At 33.5% G+C, this 20,892-nt stretch overlaps 2 protein-coding genes across 4 annotated transcripts in view; one reads left to right on the forward strand and one right to left on the reverse strand.

The window, feature by feature from the left end:
- The first annotated feature begins 5,303 nt into the window (after positions 1–5,303).
- Positions 5,304–8,009, forward strand: LOC114928523 (uncharacterized). Its single transcript, XM_029299761.2, has 3 exons — positions 5,304–5,355; positions 6,742–6,950; positions 7,723–8,009. Coding segments are annotated over exons 1-3 (465 nt in total). The 5' UTR covers positions 5,304–5,354; the 3' UTR covers positions 7,978–8,009.
- A 358-nt stretch (positions 8,010–8,367) lies between these two features.
- The window catches only part of Ptp10D (Protein tyrosine phosphatase 10D), a 36,213-nt gene continuing 23,688 nt past the window's right edge, over positions 8,368–20,892 (reverse strand). Inside the window, exons 7-20 of one of the 3 annotated variants that reach the window (XM_085480767.1) lie at positions 20,450–20,813; positions 20,075–20,344; positions 19,653–19,961; positions 19,055–19,333; positions 18,192–18,601; positions 17,633–18,010; positions 16,039–16,231; positions 15,785–15,799; positions 15,464–15,632; positions 15,001–15,253; positions 14,669–14,926; positions 14,153–14,537; positions 13,529–13,618; positions 8,368–12,610 (exon numbers count right to left, since the gene is read on the reverse strand). In XM_085480767.1, the coding sequence (XP_085336893.1) occupies positions 13,557–13,618; positions 14,153–14,537; positions 14,669–14,926; positions 15,001–15,253; positions 15,464–15,632; positions 15,785–15,799; positions 16,039–16,231; positions 17,633–18,010; positions 18,192–18,601; positions 19,055–19,333; positions 19,653–19,961; positions 20,075–20,344; positions 20,450–20,813 (3,345 nt within the window). In that variant the 3' untranslated portion in view covers positions 8,368–12,610; positions 13,529–13,556. The remainder of the gene's footprint in view (positions 12,611–13,528; positions 13,619–14,152; positions 14,538–14,668; positions 14,927–15,000; positions 15,254–15,463; positions 15,633–15,784; positions 15,800–16,038; positions 16,232–17,632; positions 18,011–18,191; positions 18,602–19,054; positions 19,334–19,652; positions 19,962–20,074; positions 20,345–20,449; positions 20,814–20,892) is intronic. The other 2 variants (XM_029299787.2, XM_029299789.2) reach the window with 2 other exon arrangements.

The following is a 20,892-nucleotide window of genomic DNA, read 5'->3' on the forward strand; positions in this document are numbered from 1 at the left end:
ATACTATATATTCCTATATATATAGTATATGTATACATATATCAGCGTTTTCGTCTGAAAAACTTTCCTCATCCTATTTGTAGCACGAAAGGTGAAATCTGCGCACAAATTTAGATTACTTTATTTCATTGCAAAATGTATTCTGGAATACATAAATAAATTTTCGAATGAAGTAAGTAATACAAAATTATATTAAAAAAAGCACGAACATGAGAAAACAGTTTCAAAAATTGAATAAATTTTTATTACATATATTCATATATTTGCGCACGCTTATGTTGCCTAGTAAAGGAATAAAATATATAATACTAAAAATTCTCTCTCTCTTTTAAAGACTCTCTATATTGATAAATCACATTGGAAATAAAAAAAAACTATGAGAGCCGAATGCGGATGTATGTGCGTGAAGACCGAAAATTTAATTTTTCGCTGTCTTATAATTGTGCACAAGGCACGAAATTTACTTAGCAATTGCCAAGACTTATTTAGGAAAAATCTCTTACTTGAGATATTGATTCCCAAGTTCCCCTTTTACCCACCTGAAGCGATGTAGGCGAGAAAAATATATCGGTCTGAATAAAATATATATTGTGTGCCATATTTATTCGTAAGTCAATAAAATTATCTAGTAATTCAAATAAAAAAATTATGTATATTGAAATTTCTTTATTTTCAATTTAATCGATGCAGCAATGAATTGGTGCATTATTATTCGATAATTTAAGCATATTTGTTTCGTCGTATCGAAAATTGGTATGAGAGAATAATTATGACATATTATATAAAAGGTTTCCTTTATGGAGATAGATTCATTGCATTAAATATTTCCCGTCTTTGACGTTCTACGCCATCTGGTCTCTCGAGTTTACATGCTATATATACGTATACGAAGCTCACAGGAAATTGAATCCTATCAGGTGGCACGTCACATGCACCTAGTGACGGATCCCTTTTTGTATGGACCTCACTTTTATTGCCAGACGAGACTCAGGTGGACTATCTTGTACCTTTTTGTCTCTTGCATTCCCCATTTTTTATCCAGATCTCATCGCTCATCTAGTCTCTCTTAAAACTTGCTCGGTAATCCAATCTCTAAAGTTGGCTCGAACGTTACGTGTCTGCTTCAATAAATTGAATTTTTAATATACAACGCGGAGAATTGCAAGAAAATAATTAATATTTATGAATGATGCGCGAGCGCGCGTGGTATCAAAAAGATCGACAAGAAGGTAATTTGGGTTGAAAACTAACTACCTACGCGCGCGCTCAATAACGCAAAATCCACGATCACACGAGAGTTAATTAAGCTCAGCCCCTGGGTCCATCTGGGAAAACGTTGATGCGGCAACTTCTCCTCGTTAATTTCCAACATTCGCCTCGAAAATTCTAGGACGGATTACGAGGAAAGTCTGATAGAGAGATCTTCGAAGGATCAGAGAAAGAATATATAGAAATCGTATCTTTTCTCTTATCCACTTCCATCGCAAATCGATGTTTCAGAGTACATGATTGGAAGGTGGAGGACCATCGATCGCAATCGGAAATAGCGGGTTTTTCAACATTTTTACATCGATCACTTGTCAGAATTCCGCGATCGCGAGAAAATTGCAGGCTTTAGCTAAATCAAGGGGTGAAAACCGACGTCACGCGCGACGCGTGATATAATTTTGCTGTGTCGAGCCGGCAAGCAGATTAATATCAATAGTGATACATGTCGAAGATAATGTCTACGTTCCTCGATATAGTGCGCACATGAGAATTACGATAATAAACCGTGTCAATGACAGCTTGTTTCCTGCGTACATGTATCATCAAACTATCTGACATATATATACATATAAGAATAGAACTATTAAACAATAAATAATTTCCATTTTATTAGAATAAAGTTGACATCGCCGAGAAGATAAACATTATTTTGTTTAGTTTTCAAGATATTGATAGACGACAGAAATATTAATAGATGAAGAGATCAAAATATACTTTATAAGCGGATGTTTCTATACTTTATTAAATAGGTAGAAGTCGAAATATTAATACTGTAAGCGGATGTTTTCATATTTAATTTTGTAATATTACGGATCAAAGCTGCGATACGTGATGACATTTGTTACATATGCACCAACAGTGCGGTTTATATAGTTTACATTTGACTGTGTATGTAATAGAGTTATAGTTCACAGAAGAGAAAGTTAGACTATTCCGATCCCGTTAGTTTATATATTTCTATGTGTATCAAAATATTTGGACAGTGAGAGAATTGTGATAGCTTTTCCAAATATGTACCGAATAATACAATACAACGAATTGCACGTGCAACTTGTTACAACGAATTTCCCAATTTATTATATCTTGCAACGTGCATATAGAAATTACGATTCTCTCTCGAAGTCGCATTTAAGAAACTTTTTTAAACATTATTTTATAATTTATCAAAAAGCATTAGTATTAAAATCACCTGTTTTAACTCTCGATATTTATAGTTAATTATCCTTCGCGATATGATTTTTATTTGGAGTATCTCACTACTGATCGCTGTATTTTTTCACATTTATCGTGTTATTATCGATCGAATTATTTCCTACTCCTGCAAGATATAACGAAATTTTTTTGCCTAATTGATTTAATCCGCTAATGAGGATGCGTTCGAAGCGTCTGTAACGTTATCCAGTATTACTCTCCGTATGTCAACTACTGCATTACCATAAATTATACTGCTACATATTACGTTAGGGAGCAGTTGACATTATAATATGAAGAACGTCACATGTGTTATATTATGCATTACATCCTTCTAAATGTAACGAATATTTAAAGTTTTCCCTCTCTTTTTCCCAAGAATAAAAACACATTTAAGCTGAATCTTTTATGCATATATAACAGAATATACAAGTTTTGCCGCGAAAAATTTCCATTTCAGCATTATATTCTCTTCAAGAATCCATTATTGTTATTTAATCTTCAGTTCATTGTTAAAATTAAATTGCTGCGAATGTTGCGTTAATTAAAGAATAACTATATAATCTCGCGACAGCAACTGAAAATAATCCGATATTTAATTCTAGTGTATAACGAAAACAGTATTGTTACATGTATGCTGTTTTTTTTTATTGTTTTATTATCCGTTTGATTATCCCGTTTTTTATTATTTTTTTTTTTTTTCGAAAAGTACGATTTCCCTCAAAAGAAATTGCATTCCATGTTCACTGAACAGAATTGTACGTTTCACTCTTTTAAATATTAAATAAAGCTAAGCTACTTTAACTATTTTAATGGCGCACTTTATTCTTCCTAATTATATTACATGCTTTTGAACACAATGATCAGAAGTGGCCGCAAGTCATAAATCGCTCAACATTAAATTTTACGACGCCTATAAAAAAAATTATACCAAACTGTGAATACCTTTTTACGAGTTTTGTTTGGTTTATGTATAAATTTTTCTCTATTGCTATTTCTGCTTTGTGATGTTTAAATTAAGAAAAGATTTATGCAAATAAAATTTAAAAATAAAGCCAGTGTGTCGAATTAACTCACAACCTTTTTTTACATTATTCCTGGCGAAGAAGAATTAATTTCTTAAAGTTTAAAAATAAAGTTAATTTATAATATAATTAAGTCCTAAAAATGCCTCTTATTAATTTATTAATTTGAATAATAAGTTTATTTTAAATGAAGCAATTCATAATTATAAAATAATATTTTCAACTTACTTCATATTAAAACAAATTTCTTTTTCTAAATAGGATTAAACTAATAGTAGTACATTATAATAATATGAGTTATGTATATAATAATATGATACTAATATGAGTTATGTATATAAATAATTTTTACAATACTAGGAAAACTGCTGCAAATAAATAGAATAATATAAATTGTAAAAATTTAATTTATTCTAATTAATAAATTTAAAATATTTATGTACACAACGATATTAATATTTACATAAAAATTATATTCCACCACATAAAAAAGTTAGAGGTTAAATTATTATTTTATAAATATTTATTTATATTTTAAATTGAATAAAAATGTCATTAAAAAGACAGATCTTTGTGCAGAGTATTTCAAGAGTATATGTATCTAAAAATTTTCGTTTATTTGGAATCGCAAACTCATCCAATGAGATCGCACATTCGTCGACAATTAGTCAACGTTCCGTCGACAAGAGAAAATTACTTTATGATTCAATTAATCATCCGAGTTAATCCTAAGTACATGAAGGATCTTCTATTAAACGAAAACTAACTCAAAATTTTTCGGACAGTTATAATTATCAGGAATTAATAAAAGATCTGTTTTAAAAAATACAAATCGGAAGAAAAATAATTTCTGCAACAAATTAGCAATTGTTCATTAATTTATAATTAATCTAGATTGAATGCAAATCAGTGTCGTAACATATATGTTTATTCGATAACAAAACAAACGAACAATATGCGATTCCGCCATTGCCAAAAAATATTCAATAGTCGACTCTATAAAACGCTATTAATGTCAACGAAGGTCTTGGACTTGTATGCCTCCTCATTTTTCTCAAGTATAATCAATATCGAGACATCTCAATGTGGAATGTGAAAACGCCAATTCACTGCGCGATAAAGAATAGTTATCAGAACCATCAATTCTGTTAACACGACACTGCCGAAAATCTATCTTTTTCAAAGAGGAAAAGGTTCCCACTCGTGATTCTTTCATTCGATAGATGTGGTAATATCAATGTCTGTTTACTTATATGTCGCGTTTGCTTGTCAGATTGAAATGCAACATCTTCCTCGTATCAGAATTTGCAAAAATATATTTTTATTGAAATATTCATGTAAGCTTCTTGATGGAGTATTTCTCATCGGAAGTAAGACGTTACGAGAGCGCGAGAATCGTATCTTTACATAAAATCGAGATTATTTTTCGCGATTACACAGCTTGTGCTTGTCACGTTTAAAATCGAGAAAAGCTATCACACGAATTTATATCGCATTTTTTTCGAAATTTATACAGAAATCGAGGATCACTGCCAACCGAGAATTGTTAATCGAATACATGATGCAGATGGATGAGTTGGACGTAAAAATGTTCAATAGAGATCAATCACAGAATCAGGTTAGTTCCGCTACTCGAATTTTACTGAAACACAAATTGGTATATTTTTATTCAACTCAAATTGCTTTACCGATCCTTTGACGGGCCGTCAATTAAGTGTATCAAAATTCGGGAGTGAAATAAAATTGCAATGAATGTTTTAGGTTGTCGTTAATGAGGCTCGTCGAGAAGAAAATGGCAGAACGCTAGCAGTGGAGTCGGAAATAATTAATGAATCTGAATCCAGTAAATCTCAGGCACCAGCCTCACTGAGTAAGTCAATTAATTTACTTTCGTGCTGTGTATCTGTTACACTTAATTTTAGATCGTCTTCAGCGCACAAGTAACATTTAAACATGCGCTTTATATAATTTATTTGCGCTAAATTAATACTTGTGTTCACAAGATCGAAGAAAAACAGATAAATAATTTAAGATATTTGTACAATTGTATAACATTCAAATAGTTAATTATTTTTCTCGTTAACTTCAATGTGTAGACAGATGAATAAAAATAATTATAGACGGTCAAAAACTCTTGAACCGGATATTTTTTCTTTTTGCATAGCTATCGATCAATCTCAATGTATGTTTTTAATTTTGTGTCCCGGCATAATCCATCGTAAAATTATTGCTGACACGTTCGGAATCCATTTGTTTATTTTTATCGACTCCGAATATCGATACGCTCATTTCGAAATGGAAATAAAACTTTAATAGGATTCTTAACGCGCTCTTCACGTATTTGAAACTTATATATATATATATATATATATATATATATATATATATAATTTTCTTTATATAAAATGTATTTTTATATTTTTATATTTTTCTGCTGCTATTTATAAGAATGCGAAACATACAAAATTTAGAAAAACTACCGCAAGGAGGATAGACAGAAAATTGCGAAAATGTTAGTCAGAAAAATGAGATTGCAGCTAAAATTCCCACATTTCGTACTCTATATGAAAGCTTTAAAGAAGTTATCCCGTGATTTATTTCACTGCACCATCTGCGGCTCTATAAAAATAACACGTTTGTCCGATCGTACAAACTACATGATTTTCCTCACTTTTAGAGTTTACACTCGCATTAACGAATAAGATGATATTTTTGTTTAATTTTTTCTCTCAAGAACTTTGCCATCGAATCTGTTACATTGATCGTGTGCATATTACCTCGCACGAAATAGGTTTCAATTACCCCAAGACTCACCCCGTATTTATTGCTGCAACTGCGATTGGCGAACTAGTTATCGATTGACACCAAATCGCAATATAGGAAGAGAGTGATTTATTTGTAATGGCAATTCTCATAAAGTATAATTACCCATATTGCGCATTTGAGTATTCAATATAAGAAATTATCAATATATTGAGAATACACTGTCAGTTATTTAATATTGACAACTAATAGAGACATATGCATCATGTTGTATAATTAAGAATTTTTTTGTCGAATACATACATCAATATTATATCGAATATGACAAATGTCATATATATAATAAATATACGAAATATTTTCAACTTTATATAAAACGTTTATTATTATATTATTAATACAAATATAAATACAAAATGTAAAATATAATAAATATAAAATATGACATAAAATAATATAAATATTAATATTAATATAAAATTAAATTACTAAGTGACGACAGAGTCTGCCAGCACACGACAGATTGCACCATCGATTGAGCAATCAAGAGGTTCGTCGGAATTACCTCGTACGATATCAAGGACCGAAGCTGTCAGGCAGGACGTCAAGAGGTTGAAAAGCGTCACGTTGAATAGAATGGGAAAAATATTTAAGACGCATACACCATCTACTATAGGAAAATCTTCTTTGGACTTGGACAGCGTAAGTGATTTGGATCCTCTGGGCGTCATGTTTCACAAATGTAAGGTGCTTCTGGGAGCTTCGGTAATATCTCATGATATATGAAGCAAGTTTGAATCCTGAGAATGACAGAGCATAGTAAGAACAAATTGTACCGTACCCGACCTTGAACGAATTTTACTGCTGATATTATACGTTTTTATATCTGTGCGTACTGTAATTTTTATTTTTATTTTTTTTTTGTTTCAGTTTATTTTTTCACTATATATCATCTTTATATATAAATAAATTTAATCGTTAAAAGAGAATTTTCTCTTTGTTATTTTGAATTTATTGTTCCTGTTGTTCAAACAATTTATATCTCGCGTCGAGAAAAATTAATGCATTTTAAATTGAATAATATATATGCTTTATACTGCTCTGTTCGCGATGATTCTGAAATACGACCTAGATCAAATATACATAGAATTTACAAGATAAAATGCCATGTTTGGATGTGTTATAAATATGTTTTGCACCAACAAAAATATTAATGAGACAATCAAATATCTTCAATTACTTTATCAGTGTATAATAAACGCTCAATTATGACTAATTAAACGCGAGTCGATGTAGTAATCAACCGTAAATATTGTAATTGTAAAAAAACGTTATTTAATAAAAATTATATTTTAATCAATATTAGCTAATTTTTCGCAATTGCATTATTCTCCATCGTATTTTCTAAACTCGAATAAATAAGCGAGAAAAGTTTTCGCGACTTATAACATTTTTGGCTCTTTTATTCTCTTAGAATGTGAGAAGCGTCGATAATTATGAAGAGAAAGCATCGGTGAAAGAGAAGACAAACTCTTTGGGAAGGATGTTTAAGCTCGTCGACAAAGACGGCTCGCCCAGAAAACTTTTTGCCCGTCCCCGGACAGGATCGCTGAGTCGTATACTACGTAGGTATCCTCGTAATGAGGAAAATGGAGTTACCGATAAATCCACGGAGGATTCCGGGCGTGGAATTTTCTCCAGAATACTCAGCCAACTGAGAGGAAAGTAAAGATTCAAAGAAACTTGTCGAGCGATCCTTTATTAGGCGGCTATAGCATCTTGTTGCTGATACCTTAAGTCAACTATTTTTCCAGAATGCGGACAAATATTTTCTTTGAGGCGTTCACATCTTTTTTTTATCTTACTTTGCCGGAAATATTTATAATATCGTTACACACACATCGTCTTTTGATATTATAAGTAATTTTACGTAAAACTTATATGTATATCGCTCGTGTATAATGATGAATCTATATTGACATTTTAAAATCAGAATTGAATAATTCTATCCAATAAATCTCTCTTCTAAAATAATTTTTTTATTTATCTGTTTATCTCTACTCGCACAATGTATCGATTATTAATATGGTAAAGGATACGGAAAATAAAACGACAAGGATTATTGATAGAGCCACGTTTATTATGCAAGCGTGTCCCTTTTTTCATATATTTGTATAATATGCGATATTGCGGGACAACCCGTGTCCTCCGTTCGTGCTTTGCACGTTGTACAAATTCTTCAGATATACATATACCTTAATATGTATTATATGATATTACGTGACAGAAATAATTGAACGGGTTTGCGAAACTTATTGTTACAATAAGGGACATGAGATTCTTCTTTTTTCGTAACGCTATCCTATATGCGTCGAACTGACCTCTCTTCTCTCGCAATCGATACAAAAAAAAAAATATATATTTACAAAGGAGGTTAAAAAGCCCTCTATACGTACGAGAGTAAACGTCGATTCTTTGTGAAAAATATTCCGACGAAAAACTTGCTCGCGGCAACTGTGCTTTTTCTTTTTTTTTTTTTTTTTTTTTAAAGCAAAAGCACACATATTCGTTTTCTCACAGAGAATCGCTCCCGAGGATGAGGGTCCGTGAATAAGACCTTATGACGTAAAGCTATGTATGTACAATATTGCCCTGCAGGATACGCACACGCTTTGACACGTAAAATACATTTAAAAACCTCGTTCCCGCAATTTTTGGACTTCAATGTCAACGATTGATTCAACGGCAACAATTGGCACGTATTGATACACGTGCGGTAGCGATAAAAAATAAAAAACGACTTCGCTATTTCAATTCGTTTTTTGGAAGACCTACCGCATCTCTGTGCCTAGTCCTTTCGTTCCTCGTCCTTGATCGACGATCATGATTTATCACAGAATAAAGTAATGGAAAATATAGTCCAAGCGCTAAGCTACATTTGTAAATTTGACGTCATTTCCCACGCACGTCTTTTTTTCAACGCGATTTCGTCCCTAAATTAAAATCTAACGAAGAATCTTAATCACACATGAATTTCCACTATATGAAAAAACAATGATTGCACAAAATTGCTAAATTCTTTTAAAGTAATTAATAATTGCACAAAATTGCTAAATTCTTCGAGTGTAATTCTTAGCCGCGAACAGATAATCTAAATGAGATTATTTCTTGTTTTTAGACAATTAGCGATCTGTCTTCAGTTTTAAAAAACAAAACACATAAATGCATCCTTAAATTATGCAACTATGCAATGTCCATTACATGTACATTATACGGCGAAGAATTTTATTAATTTTGTTAATTAAACGAAAGACAATGTATTTTAATATTATATATTAAATAATGATCTTAAAATCTACTTAAAATTAAAAAGGAAATTTTTCACAATATTAATTAGATAATAATATAGTTTAAGTGAAAAAAATTATCGATAACAATAACAAAATAGAAAATATTTGAGCTCAGCTATTAATACGAGAAATTAATTATAAAGTCATTTCATTTAACCAAACATCTCGCTATGTTAGCATAGAAGAAATATACATTAAATTGTTCACGATATTTTACATATTCGATCCTAACATCATTGTATTGTTACAATTAGATAAAATGCACACAACCTCATAGTCCAAAATAGGTTTTCGATCTTAAAATAAACGCGAAATAAAAACGAAGAGTTTCAACGTATATAGATCAGTAAATAAATTTATAAATATTTGGTAATATATTTATTAATATTCGGTAAAACGAGAGAGAATGAACGTATCTATCTCTCATATTTGTCAAAGCATAAAAATACGATCGAAAAATTTGTTATCTAAAAAACTCCTCTCTGAGTATTGAAAAGAATCATCGATCATCGAATTATTTCAACAATAGCATTTAAATGAGAGCTAAAGATCTCGGATGTCAAAGCAACATTACACGCGACAAGAATTATTTAATTAAAATTAGAGAGAAGATCAGGATTACTAAAAAATTCATTATTTCTCTCCTTTTCTTTGCTTTGCTCCAATACATTCTTCCGTGAATATAAATTGACATTGATAGTATGTAGCAACATGTTTCAACAGCACTACAATTAATAATTACTGTCGATGTGCGTTCGTACTTGTGTATGTATATTACAATTATATAAGATTATCTTATAGGAAATTTCGATAAAAATTAAACAGAATTTTTATCAATCCGTCTTGAATAATTTAAGGATTATAGTAAAAGCTCTTCACTTATACATATAATATACATATGTATATAGACTCAAATAAAATCTATCTGACAATGAAATTTGTAGCTTCGTCTCACGTTGTGCCAATTTATTTAATTTTATTAATTATATATACGAGATTATTCTCATTCCTTAACGGATTAATATAAATTCTGGAGAAAGTGTTTATGCAAAATTTAATTTTTAATAATCTCTGCAATCGTTTTTGTATAAATTTTTCGATTCATGATGTGACCGATGCTATAAAAATGCTCATCCAAAAATACAACATCGATGAATACAAATTCTTTTTTTTTTTAATTCTTCGAAAACTCTAACGAAGAAAATTCAACTAACCCTGATTTACGAAAACAAGTTTACTTACAACATGTAATCACGTTTTGGTCAAGAGTACAAAAATTAAGTACATTTAATTATTTATCGTAGATAGCCGCAAAAACGACGTTTAATTATCGAAAATGATGATACAATCTTCGATTTGTCCTACGAACGGTCACCATTACAAAATAATTGGTCGCTTTAACTTTAAAATTAAGATCTATCTTTCTGAGAATCTTATTGCTCAGACGATTAACTATGCATGTTTACTGTAATTATTTTATCTCGGATATTCTATTATCCCAACAGCGATCGCGATTCGCAATGATGGAAGGGAACAGTATGTATCGCCTCAATCGATTATTATCGATTAATTACATACACACGCGCACACATTACATCATACACATATACGCAGATACGCACACACGCACACACATACACACGTACCGTGATTCCTTCCAGAAATGATATGGCTTCTACGAAAATGCGAGTTTTTTGTTCCCACTGATATTGTTTCGCCCATCTCAGAAAGAAGGATCGATCAAAAGCTCTGCACAACCACACCCGCTCGTCCTTGAGATTTCTTTTCTCTTCCTAGATTTAATTTGATTGAACATTAACGTTATTACTTATTAAATCATCGTCTAGTATAGCTCTTGGACGGACACTCCGAACAAATAGCTGAACCAGCGTGATGTCGTCGAACGCCTTATCGTTATTTTGCGCCTCGCTTCTGTCAACGAAGTCGCTTTTAATCGCGATCTCACCTCCGGATAGGACTATATTTAATTCCGTAGAAGATAAACACGACAACGTAAAAAAAGCCATTTTCATCTATCTGTAGAACATTGAACAAAGTGTTACTGTTGGTGGTAATCTCAGAAAAATGTTTGCGCGTGCATCGAGAGAGAAGAACCAAGACGCCAGTTTTTTTTTCTTTTTTACACGGATCGAATACTAAAACGCTCTCTGTCTCGTCTTATATATATATATGTACATATGCATTTGCGATCTAACGAAGGAACGTTCGCTAGACTCATTGCGGATGCGATGTGGTCCGAGGCCCCCTATCGTCACACAACCAGTGGAATAATGCATCCTTGCATTCGTTTCACGGCCTACAATAACGTCTATCAACATCGCGCGTCTTATCTCGGTTTCTTGCTACTTAATGTATATATATATATATATATATATATATATATATATATATATATATATATATACGTATATATCTATAGATATGTATATGAGTTTTTATAGGTATATATGTGTATAAAGACGTAATCTCCGGTCGTTGCGCGAAACGTCGCGCACGCAATTTGATTCGTAATCCCACTTCTTGGCAGCATATTCATTTTTGACACTGTGTTTCCCATTTGTTATTGTCCTACTGGCATCCCTCCTTTCTTTGTGCGACATAATTAATCTTAATCGTGAGACTATTCTACGCGTATCACGAAATTGAACACGCTTCCCTTCGATATGTAGACGGTAGAAGAATAAAGACAAGTGTGGACGTACTCGCACACTTGTTGCTCAACACGCTATTCGATATTCTTCCGAGAAATTTTTATGTTTCGTATACGACAATTTATTAATTCGATCGATCATTCTCACGCTATTTACCCTTTGTTTTTCAATCGAATTTTCATTCATTTCTCTATGGGTTCTCCTGTCCGAATCAGCTTGAAGAATCCTGAAGATTCAAGCGTCTTTCGAAAACGAGATCTTCCGTTCTTATCGCCATTAATTATTACTTCTAACCAGTAATCGAACCATCACATTCCTGACTCGGCTATCCCTTCGTCATCTGTAAAATAATAAATTATATTAGAAAATGTTTAGAAGAATTGTGATTAATGCTGCTCGTTTTACACATGGCAAACATGCTCGATGCAAGCTACGTAATTATTTTTGTAATTGCAAATAAATTGACATTATTGTCGAAGCTGTATATTTATGCGATAAATTAAAAATAAAAATATATCTTATTCTTTCATTTTAGATAGATTTAAATCCTCGAATAAGCATTCAATCATATTTTGTACTTAGCACACTAATATTAATCTCTTCTAAGAAAAGTATGTTAATTCGATTCTCGTAAGTATTGTCTTTTTTCCGCGATGCTAATTAGCTCGATTCGCATTATATTCAATATTTATAGCATCGAGAGACTATTGTCGCGAGGGTTAGCAGTTCGAAAGTTCGTTCAAAATAAAATAAAATGGAATAAAAAATAATAGATTATAATTATTTAAACTAGAATATTTTTTCACAGAAATCAGCTGATAAACTAAAGCTCTATAATCTGTGTATAAATAATATAATATAAATTTAAATTTGTGATCAAAACTTTTTTGATTAAATATTTAATATCTAAGTATTAATAAGAGGATATTAAAAAAATGTTGTTCTAAATTAATCCTTTTAGTAGTCGATCAGTAATCTTGATTGCTGGAATTATATGGCTAAAGCTTATATGCAGAAAATTATGATAATTAAATGTAAAGTACAGGCAAGCATTCTCTGTTTTTCACTGTTAAAGCATTATATTAATGTTTTTGTATTCTTCTCTTTCTCTCTCTCTCTCTCTCTCTCTCTCTCTCTCTCTCTCTCTCATCGTGCTTTCACAAACAATGCACACCAATAAAATATAAAAATGTTGCATATCACTTTTGTACATATATAGACTCATGCAGGGAAGAAGGAAAGCAACGATCGAAATTACCGTCGACGCAGGAGTCGCTGTTTGAAGGTCACCTCTCCTTCTCATCCTCGGCAGGACTCTTAGTGTTTTCGACCGAGCTTCGATTTTTGCCTGAATATCAACAAAGGTCGCAAAAGATTGCAGAAAGAGGGGAGTGAGTTATTAGGCAAAGGAAGTGAAATTGTTTTACAAAAAAGAAAACAACTATATATAGTTTTCTCAAGATACGTGTGCTTATAACCACCATCACCGCCCACACCATATTATCTTCTTATTATAAAAATAACCAATTATTTTATTCTTGGTACTACGTATTTTTTGTATAAAAATGTTTTATTATCTTTTTATGATCTATTCTTTAATTTGAGTATTCTCTGTGAAATATTTAACCTGTTTCCATGTGCAAGAAAGGACATAATACGAGAGAAAAAACAGGTAACAAATGACAAATATTCCATTTAGATTTTTTCCAATACATGCACTACTCTCGACTCTCTCTTCAGCTTCTCAACTCTTCGATATGAAGCTACACTTTCAATTACCTATCACGGATGCGTTCTCAAAGTCGCACTTGGTCATTGATCACCTAATTTGCCTCATTGTCAATTGTAATTTCGAATATCGCGATAGAATTTCGGAGCGTACCTTCGAATCCCTGATTGTCATGAATCTCTCGCGGCGGTCCAGTTGTATCCTGTCCCTCCAAAACAGCTAGAAGACACTGATGGATGCAGATGTACTGCTGCTCCGTCTGGACCATCCAGACTCGCTCCTTCCTCATCGCCCAGACGATTCCGAAGATGTCAACGTACTTTGATACGAGAATCTGTTGCAATATTCTGTCAAGGGTGATAAAGGTGCCGCTACGACCTACTCCGGCACTGCAATGAACAACTATGGGCCTCTGATCGGGCCTGACACGTTCCCTGAAAGCTCGCACGAACCTCGCCAGAGTCTGAGGTGGACTTGGAACGCCGAAATCCGGCCAGGTGGTAAAGTGAAAGTGCTGTATCACTCTCTTTACGTCACCCTGTAACAAGATATTTCACAAATGTATTTCAAAAATCGGAAATGACCGGCAAACGTCACAAACAAACCATGTTTTAACAATATATAGATATTCGTAATAAATATAAGAGAAGAAATACTAATCACACTCACTCTGCATAACATAAACTCCGTGATGCTCCAATCCGGATAGTGCGTCTCGTTTAATATCGTCACACAAATGTCTCCATAATATACCGGCAAAGTGTCCACCGGCCAGTAATGATCGCATTTTTCTCTGCCCTTCTCGATGCATCTCGTCAGCATCACGATAGCTCTGCTATTGCTCTCCCACACCATTCGCCAGAAATCGTCGCGAGTCGAATGCAAAGGTCCTTGGGTCACAATAAATTCTCTCGGCGAATTATGACCCTGTCGAATAAAACAATTTCAGAAAAAGAATTTATTAAATTAATTTAAATGATTTATAAAATATTCTTACGTACCGGAACATAATTGGCGTTGATGTAATCGGAACCCTCTTCATCATCGACAGGCTGAAGCTTGAATCTACTGTGATCGTACGGAAGAATATTTGTAAAGCGATTTTTTGGCCTGTTACAGGGCAAATCAGCCGCTGTGCAAGGTTGATCTCTTCCAACGTGTTTCAGTTCTTCAAACTCTTCCGAGAATCGAAAGTCGGAATCCGCCGACATTGTACGATAATGCTCGGCAAAATCTTCGACTTTAATAGGCCGGCTGCAATAGACACAACAGCAAATATTACATTATTTTACGAGTAATACTATACATTTTTTCAAGAAAAAATAAAGCTATAAAAAAATTGTCTCTCAACACAAATTATTTATCTTCAAAATTAATATAATTATTATATACAGAGTATTTCAGAAATATGTGGAAAATGTAAAAAAAAAAGAAATAGAATATAATATTATAATTTGTTGGTACCTAGTCTCAATGACGCTGTCCGGCAATGACAGGTTGTCGGTTGCTCTGGTTTCAGTCGTCTTGCGACCCTGGCTCCTTCTCCTTCGCATAAACAGGCCGATGCCTAATAGAAACAGCAGCATCGCTATGGCGACGGTAACACCGACTATGATGGCCGTGTTGTCCTTATCTGTTCGACACGCACAGCGAATTTTGAGTATCACAATGAGTCAAACGATCGCCAAGGATAGTGCGAGTTAGATAGATTTCGCGCTAAAAAGAGAATTGTCGCATTTATCTCGCGAGGCGTGCATTAAGACACTTTAATTCCTGAGATCTTACCTGCCAGCAGCAATCCTTGGGCAGACATGTACACGAAATAACGAGGCATGAATTTAGCGAGGCTTTCACTACATGCGCAGTGTGCCTCTAAAGCTTTACAAACCATCTATCGTATCCGATGTTTTTTCACATTTTTTATTTTTATATATCTTTCAGTTTTTGCTGCTCGACTAATGAGACATCGGATACGTTAATGGTATGTACGCGATTTTCTTTCTTACTTCTTTTAAGACTTTTCACGCGATCGCTCTCACCTGTTTGGATGGGGAAGCTGTAGCTGGTGTCTGTAAATTTGTCTGGTGCTGTAAACGCACGCACTTTCACCCGATAAGTGGATCCTGATTTCAATGGTCCATTGCAGTATCCAACTTTGTTGTCGCAATTTTCAGAACCGATTGTAAAGTCCTCCACAGATCCGTTTTTGAAAGGATAATACGGCTCCATTACCTATAAATCGTATATAATTATGAATATGCAGTTATTTTGATATAATATCACACGCGCATCGCGTATTTTTTCATCTAATAGTTTACAATAATGCAAATAATAAAATAGTAATTAACGTAAATTTAAGTTTTTTAAATGCTAATTCAATCAGTCGTATAGCTAAATAAATCGTTTTCTCAATTTATGTATATCTTATATTTCTATATCATTAAATTTTATAATTAATATACTGCACTAATCTATATATTAATCTATATATTTAAAATACATGAAACAATTTTTTACACCTATAATAATAATTACATATTTGTATAATAATATATTTATATATAAAATGCATATAATCACTATAAAAACCTGCATAAACATTTGCTTGATATTTGAGCTTAAGTTGCTGAAAATATCCATCTCGTCAAATTGATTAAACTTGTTTATAACTATAAAAAAATGCGATAATTTTCCGTGTCTCACATTTCGCAATAAACTCTGCTTTTAATTTGCTGCGCAGTTTTTCCTATTGAAACGTTAATAATAACACTCATGGATACTAGAGTATTCGGTCAGATGAAATTAGAGTCAATTAATGCAACATCCATTAAATACACAATTAATCCGTTAATATATCTCGTAAAATTTCCAAGATATAATCTGCTTGTTTTACGATTTTATATATTATTTTCGATTAAACCTAATAATACGAGATCCAATAATAAAATATATAGAAATTGTCAAAAATTAAAATACGTTTCATGACTTGTAAATTTCAATTGCACAGTTTTTTTCGAAAATGTTATTAAAAATTAGTCGTATGCACGCACACACTGCTTTCTCTATACGATAACATAAGCGTGTAAATAATTAAACACAAAATTGTATCATTTTATTGTCTAAAATGTCACCGGGGAAAACCACATCTTTACATTCGCAGTTTCAGATCGCAACTAGATATGCCATATCCTTCGATCTGTGCATAATATGCGCTGACCGCGAGCGTTTATGCGTAATTGCGGATCCACGTCATAACGTATACATACATTTTACGACAATCGTCCATGATCTTACAAGTCAATGCGAGTCGTGCCGTATAATATATGTTGCATCAATATTAAAAGTTTTATATTTATTTCTTTGAACTTATACTGAACTCGTTGATTTGAGATTGAAACCCCTATTGATTTTTAGGAGGAAAAATTTACGCACATTTATTTCACAATTATTAAGTTCAATAACTTTCTAATGTTATGTTTTATATAATATTTTGCAACTTATCAATATAATATCTTGAATATCTAAATTTGTGAATTATTAATTAAATAAAATAATTAATAAAAAATACCTGTATATTTTTTTTTAAACTTATAATGAAAAACCTGTAATAAATAAATAAGCAATAAAATTTACCTGATACGGTGGCCAAATGCTGTAGGCCTGAACGTCCCTCCAACTGGGCATCTCCAGTCCAGAAGCGTTTTTGCTATCGTCTTCGGCAACTATAATGCTGTACGATGTGACTGCCCCGTTTTGCTCGCTGAAGTAATTCTTCCTGAACCTAATTTGTATCGTGGTGCTGCTTCTGCAAACCTCGGTAGGCACCACCTGCGTGGACGGCTTCGGCGGTGCCAGAATCGGCATCTTCTGCTTCCAGATCGCCTCAGGACCAAAACCGATCTTCGTCTCCGCTTGAATCCGGAAGACGTATGTCTTACCAGGTATGAGGGTCTTGAGGACCCCGCGGAATTCATTCGGTCTAAAGTCCTGTGTCTGAGTATGGGTTGAACTCTAGTGGAAGTTACGAAAAAAATACTTGAATTTAAAGCCACATTAATTTTTTTTTAACGCGTAGAGAAGCGTATAAGAGCGTCATTCTTGGATATTTCTTTTGATATTTTTTTTTAATAAAATAATTGTATAAAAATATAAATTTGTCTTGCTAGTATATTTTGACAAAAGGGAATCTTACTTCTAAACCGTAAGTGATGCTGAATTTCCTAATAATGCCATTTTGTTCCTGACTGGGTAGAGACCAGACGAAGCTGATGTCGCTCGGTTGAATGTCAATAGGATGGAACTTCTCCACCTTTCCTGGATAAGACTCGCTGGTGGTGAAGCTGGCGCTGAGCGGATTCGAGACTCTCAAGTTGGAGGATTCTGTGCCCGAACGTACAACAAGCGTGAACGTATAATTTCTATGTGGCTTCAAATCGAAGATGGTGATCATGTTGACCGAGGTTATATTTTGGATGTAGTTTTCTTCTGTGTTTATGTATTGTACTTCAAAAGTGTCAAACTCTCCATGCGGGATGTCCCAGGTCAACGTGATCCTCGTATCATTCACATCAATCGCATGGATCGCAGTGATCGGTTCGGGATCTAAAATTATATTTATCTTCGAGCTAATAAAGATAGGTAGAATTTAATAAGATTGTCTAAAGAATTTTACGTAAATATTAAAAGAAGATTTTTGTTGGTGCGCGGATAAATGTATCTCACAATACAATAACATTAAATAATAAAAACAATATACTAATATGAATTACTGTCGATATAGAAAAGAAATTAAATATTATAAAGATATTCTCATTTAATTTCTTTACTGGGATCTTTCGACTGTGTGTATATGTAAAATAATTACATAATGTATCGTTTGTGTAATGCTACGTTTTTAAGTGAATTGTCTATAAATTATGTTAGATACAGAAATATGAAAAATTTAATAAAATTTAAAAAATTCAAGCAAACATAGCTATTTCTGAATTTAGTTAAAAATCGCGGAATTAGCATTTATAGGAAGAATTATTGCATAATCAAGCTGTGGATACTCACAGAGTCGGTCTTGCCGGATGAGAGGTCTGCTCTCGACATTATCGCTTACAGTCCAAACGGTCACGTTATACAATTTGCCAGGTGTTAATCCACCAAATGTAACCTTAGTGTCAGTGTCGTCCACCATACGCTCTTTCGTGGTATTATTGTCATCGCTAATCCTGAATCGGTAGAGATCGAACCTCGAAGACTGTATCGGCGTCGGCGTGTATCGCAACGTCAACGATCCAGGTTGATCCCGATCGACCACTACGACGACCTCAGACTGGATCAGCGGCACTAGATTTCAAAGTTCTCGTTTTTGTTTGTCTAGTTATGAATCGACCTACCATGATCGTCTCAATTCGCCCATCGTTTGTTCGTCAGCTTTCAGATGAAATTGCCAAGACGAATAACAAAACATTTCGACAGACATATGTGACGTAAGAAAAACAGAAAAGCAGACGAGACAGACGAGATTAGTGATAAAGGAAAACAAAGATGTTTGTTAGTACTCAGGCGAAATTCATTAATAAGCTGTCAAATAAATTGCGAAAAAAATAACAAAGCCTAAGGAGATCAACTCATCATTAATGACGAAGAAGATCAATGCACTTACTTGTTCTGGTGGTTAAATTACTGATGTCGCTGACTAGATCGTAAGATACTGTGTAGACGACGAAGAAGTATTGTACTCCAGGCATTAGGTCGCTCACCAGGACCTTTCCGATTTGCACAGAATTCTCCTCGAAACTGATATCAGATACATCGTTGCTCTCGCTGACGTTTTTCGTTCTAAAGTCCTCTGGATTCTTCACAGGCCACCATCTTATAACGTAGGTCTCGATACGACCTTCCGGTCGCGGCCATTCGAGAGTTACGTTGGTAGAGTCAATGATTGGTGTTATATTTAAAACTGGATTAGGTCCTGAAATGACAAGAAAATATAAAAACGAGTTCTTCAGCTCGCGCCCTTAATTATTTAAATATAGATTAACTATTATTGAAAAAATGTACGACAAAATTATGATGAATACTTACTGACTGTGTGATTCACTTGCAACGGATACAGACTTTCGACCCCATAACTGACGGTGTTCACTTGTATAGTATATCTTTCTCCAGGTGTCATGTCCGCGACTTCCGCTTCCGTGACACGAACGCTTTCAAGTTTGACCCATCTAGGGTCATCTTCCGTACGATATCTGATGGAATATTCGGTAAATATTGAGTCTGTCGGAGCTTCCCAGTGAATGACAACAGTGTTGCTCGTGACTTTCTCGATGCTGAGATTCTTCGGTGGGTGAGGCACTAAAAACATAATTTAACGGTTTGTTAACAAGTCGAATAAACTTGTGCAATTGATACCAAATGGAAGATAAAGTCTAAAGAACTCAAAAAATGATTATCACTTACAGACAGCTTGCATATAATCATGCGGCTCGCTTCGAAGTCCATGACTAATTGCGAAGACTTTGACCTCGTATGCCGCACCTGGATAAAGATCTTCCAAGACGATATGCGACTCTGTAGTCAGAGTGGTCGCACTTTCCCCGGTATCGTTCCTGTTGTGGGTTACTTCGAATTTCTCCTGCTTAGAATTGACATCGCTCTTCCAAGAAATGTTCAAACCCTTTTCAATAGGCTTCAGATCCTCGATCACAGGACTGGCTGGACGCGTCGCTTGATACAGGACGGTTTCGTTTGACTCAATTTTATTGCTAATCGCTTGCACTATTATGGAATAATTTCTTCCTGGCAGTAGAGCTTCCAGGGTAACCTGTTGATTTAACAATTACGTTAGAAAAATAAAATAAAACAACACGGTGAAAAATTAAACAATGGTCGAGGAATTATTT

Source organism: Nylanderia fulva, unplaced genomic scaffold, assembly GCF_048542155.1.
Source record: "Nylanderia fulva isolate GAGA-0341 unplaced genomic scaffold, ASM4854215v1 Scaffold16, whole genome shotgun sequence".
Lineage (NCBI taxonomy): Eukaryota > Metazoa > Arthropoda > Insecta > Hymenoptera > Formicidae > Nylanderia > Nylanderia fulva.